The sequence below is a fragment of the Contarinia nasturtii genome, unplaced genomic scaffold (assembly GCF_009176525.2).
Source record: "Contarinia nasturtii isolate CC-2019 unplaced genomic scaffold, AAFC_CNas_1.1 Cnas_scaffold_5990, whole genome shotgun sequence".
Lineage (NCBI taxonomy): Eukaryota > Metazoa > Arthropoda > Insecta > Diptera > Cecidomyiidae > Contarinia > Contarinia nasturtii.
The window spans coordinates 1-1,738 of NW_022203254.1; the positions used below are offsets into that span (position 1 = coordinate 1).

At 34.5% G+C, this 1,738-nt stretch overlaps 1 protein-coding gene across 1 annotated transcript; it reads left to right on the forward strand.

Moving 5' to 3' along the window:
• Positions 1-61: 61 nt before the first annotated feature.
• Positions 62-1,707, forward strand: LOC116351677 (hydroxysteroid dehydrogenase-like protein 1). The gene is made up of 5 exons (XM_031783811.1): positions 62-100; positions 170-244; positions 610-830; positions 907-1,134; positions 1,329-1,707. The coding sequence occupies exons 3-5, from the start codon at positions 627-629 to the stop codon at positions 1,473-1,475; spliced, it is 579 nt and encodes a 192-aa protein (XP_031639671.1). The 5' UTR covers positions 62-100; positions 170-244; positions 610-626; the 3' UTR covers positions 1,476-1,707.
• Positions 1,708-1,738: the final 31 nt, after the last annotated feature.

Sequence of the window (1,738 nt, forward strand, 5' to 3'; positions counted from 1 at the left end):
ATTTACATATATGCGATAAATTTCGTAATTTTTATTTTTCTTGTTTTACATAATTGTTGTTTAGAGTCTTTGCATCCGGTACAAACGAAATACATTGTAGGTGAGTTGCGTCAAGTTTAAGTTTGAATGGAAAATAGTAATGTTAATATTTTTCATATTTATTCTTTAGCCGATTTTAGTAATGGTCGTGAGATTTACAATCGAATTAAATACGAAGTGAACTCACTTCCAGTTGGAATTTTAGGTGAGTATCTCTTTCCCGAGAATTTCTTTCACATTTCTTTGCATGCGTAAACATTCACTTTAGGAACAACATATTTTTTGTATCGCTTTTTGTGAGAATTCTCAAAAAAAAACTACTAGCAATCGATAAAACTATCTCTACAAATTTTACCGTTTTATTTACAACACGATTATTAAGAGCTATCTGATATGGTCAAGGTGTTTGAACTTGTTTGACCGGTGCACAGTTGTACGACGTTTTCATTTACCAGTCTGCACATAAATAAATTAATCTTTATCATTACTTACTTAGACATTGTGTGTAGTAACCTGTATTCTCTCTCTCTCCCTCTCTCTCCTTCATCTTCTTCTTGCATTGTCTTGCAGTAAACAATGTCGGTCAGATGTTCGAGCATCCTGAAGAGCTTGGCAGTGTGCCGGAGGAGGTGATATGGAGTCTGGTGCTTACAAATGTTGCTGCCGCCACAATGATGACGCGTTTGATTGTAAACGATATGAAACAACGACAAAAAGGTATCATTGTAAACGTATCTTCGGGCACGGCTTTACAACCAGCACCTCTGGCATCGGTGTATGCTGCTAGCAAAGTGTGTAATTTTTTCCCCGCTTAAAACAAATAGATATGTGAATAGATGTGCATTAATTCTGGGCGCATTTTAACAGGTCTACATCAAAAGTTTCACAATGGCACTTCAATACGAATGTGGACCATATGGTGTTGATGTGCAACTACTTTCGCCGTACTTTGTTCGAACAAAATTGAATAATTATTCAACAACCGTAATGAACGGAAATCTTTTCGTCCCCGATGTTGAATCGTACACACGTTCGGCCGTTTTTACATTAGGAAAAACTTCGGAAACAACTGGATATTGGTCACATGCCATTCAGGTTGGTGCTTTTTTTTTCATTCGATATACAATTTGATAACTATATTCGACAAAATCTTATTTTTCATTTCAAGTTAAAGTTTTGGACTTGAATCGCTTTATTTCAGAAGTGAATTTACTTACCTTATCTTGAAAGATAACATATTCCCACACACATACTTACCATCTGATTACCATATTTAATTTGTGTTCTAGTTTGCCGTTTCAAAAATGCTGCCGGTGACAGCGCGCACTATTATAGGTATTTTACTAGCAAAACGCTTTCGGAATGAGTACCATGCACAACGGAGACAGCCGCCACAACAACAACAACAACAAAGACAACCAATGAATCGATTCTAAACTACACATTCACATGATATAAACTGAATTGTTTTTATTGCTCATTACATTTGTTTATATATATCGAAAATAATTTAAAATTCGTGTACAAAGCACAAGAGATTTGTTTTTATATCCGAAATTCTCAGATTAGTTTTTTTTTAAATATGAGTCAAAGTGTGAATCATATGTGTGAAAATCGAATGCCGTCGTTGACATTTTTGATTCATGTTTGTGTCTGTATAGAGTTTATTGCTTGATCGAATAATGTTTTATATATATAA

Bases quoted from the DNA above. Each gene is read 5' to 3' on its own strand.
- LOC116351677 (XM_031783811.1), top strand. From the start codon at position 627: ATGTTCGAGCATCCTGAAGAGCTTGGCAGTGTGCCGGAGGAGGTGATA. The intron at 831-906 runs GTGTGTAATTTT...GCATTTTAACAG, and splicing joins CGGTGTATGCTGCTAGCAAA to GTCTACATCAAAAGTTTCAC. The intron at 1,135-1,328 runs GTTGGTGCTTTT...TTTGTGTTCTAG, and splicing joins ATTGGTCACATGCCATTCAG to TTTGCCGTTTCAAAAATGCT.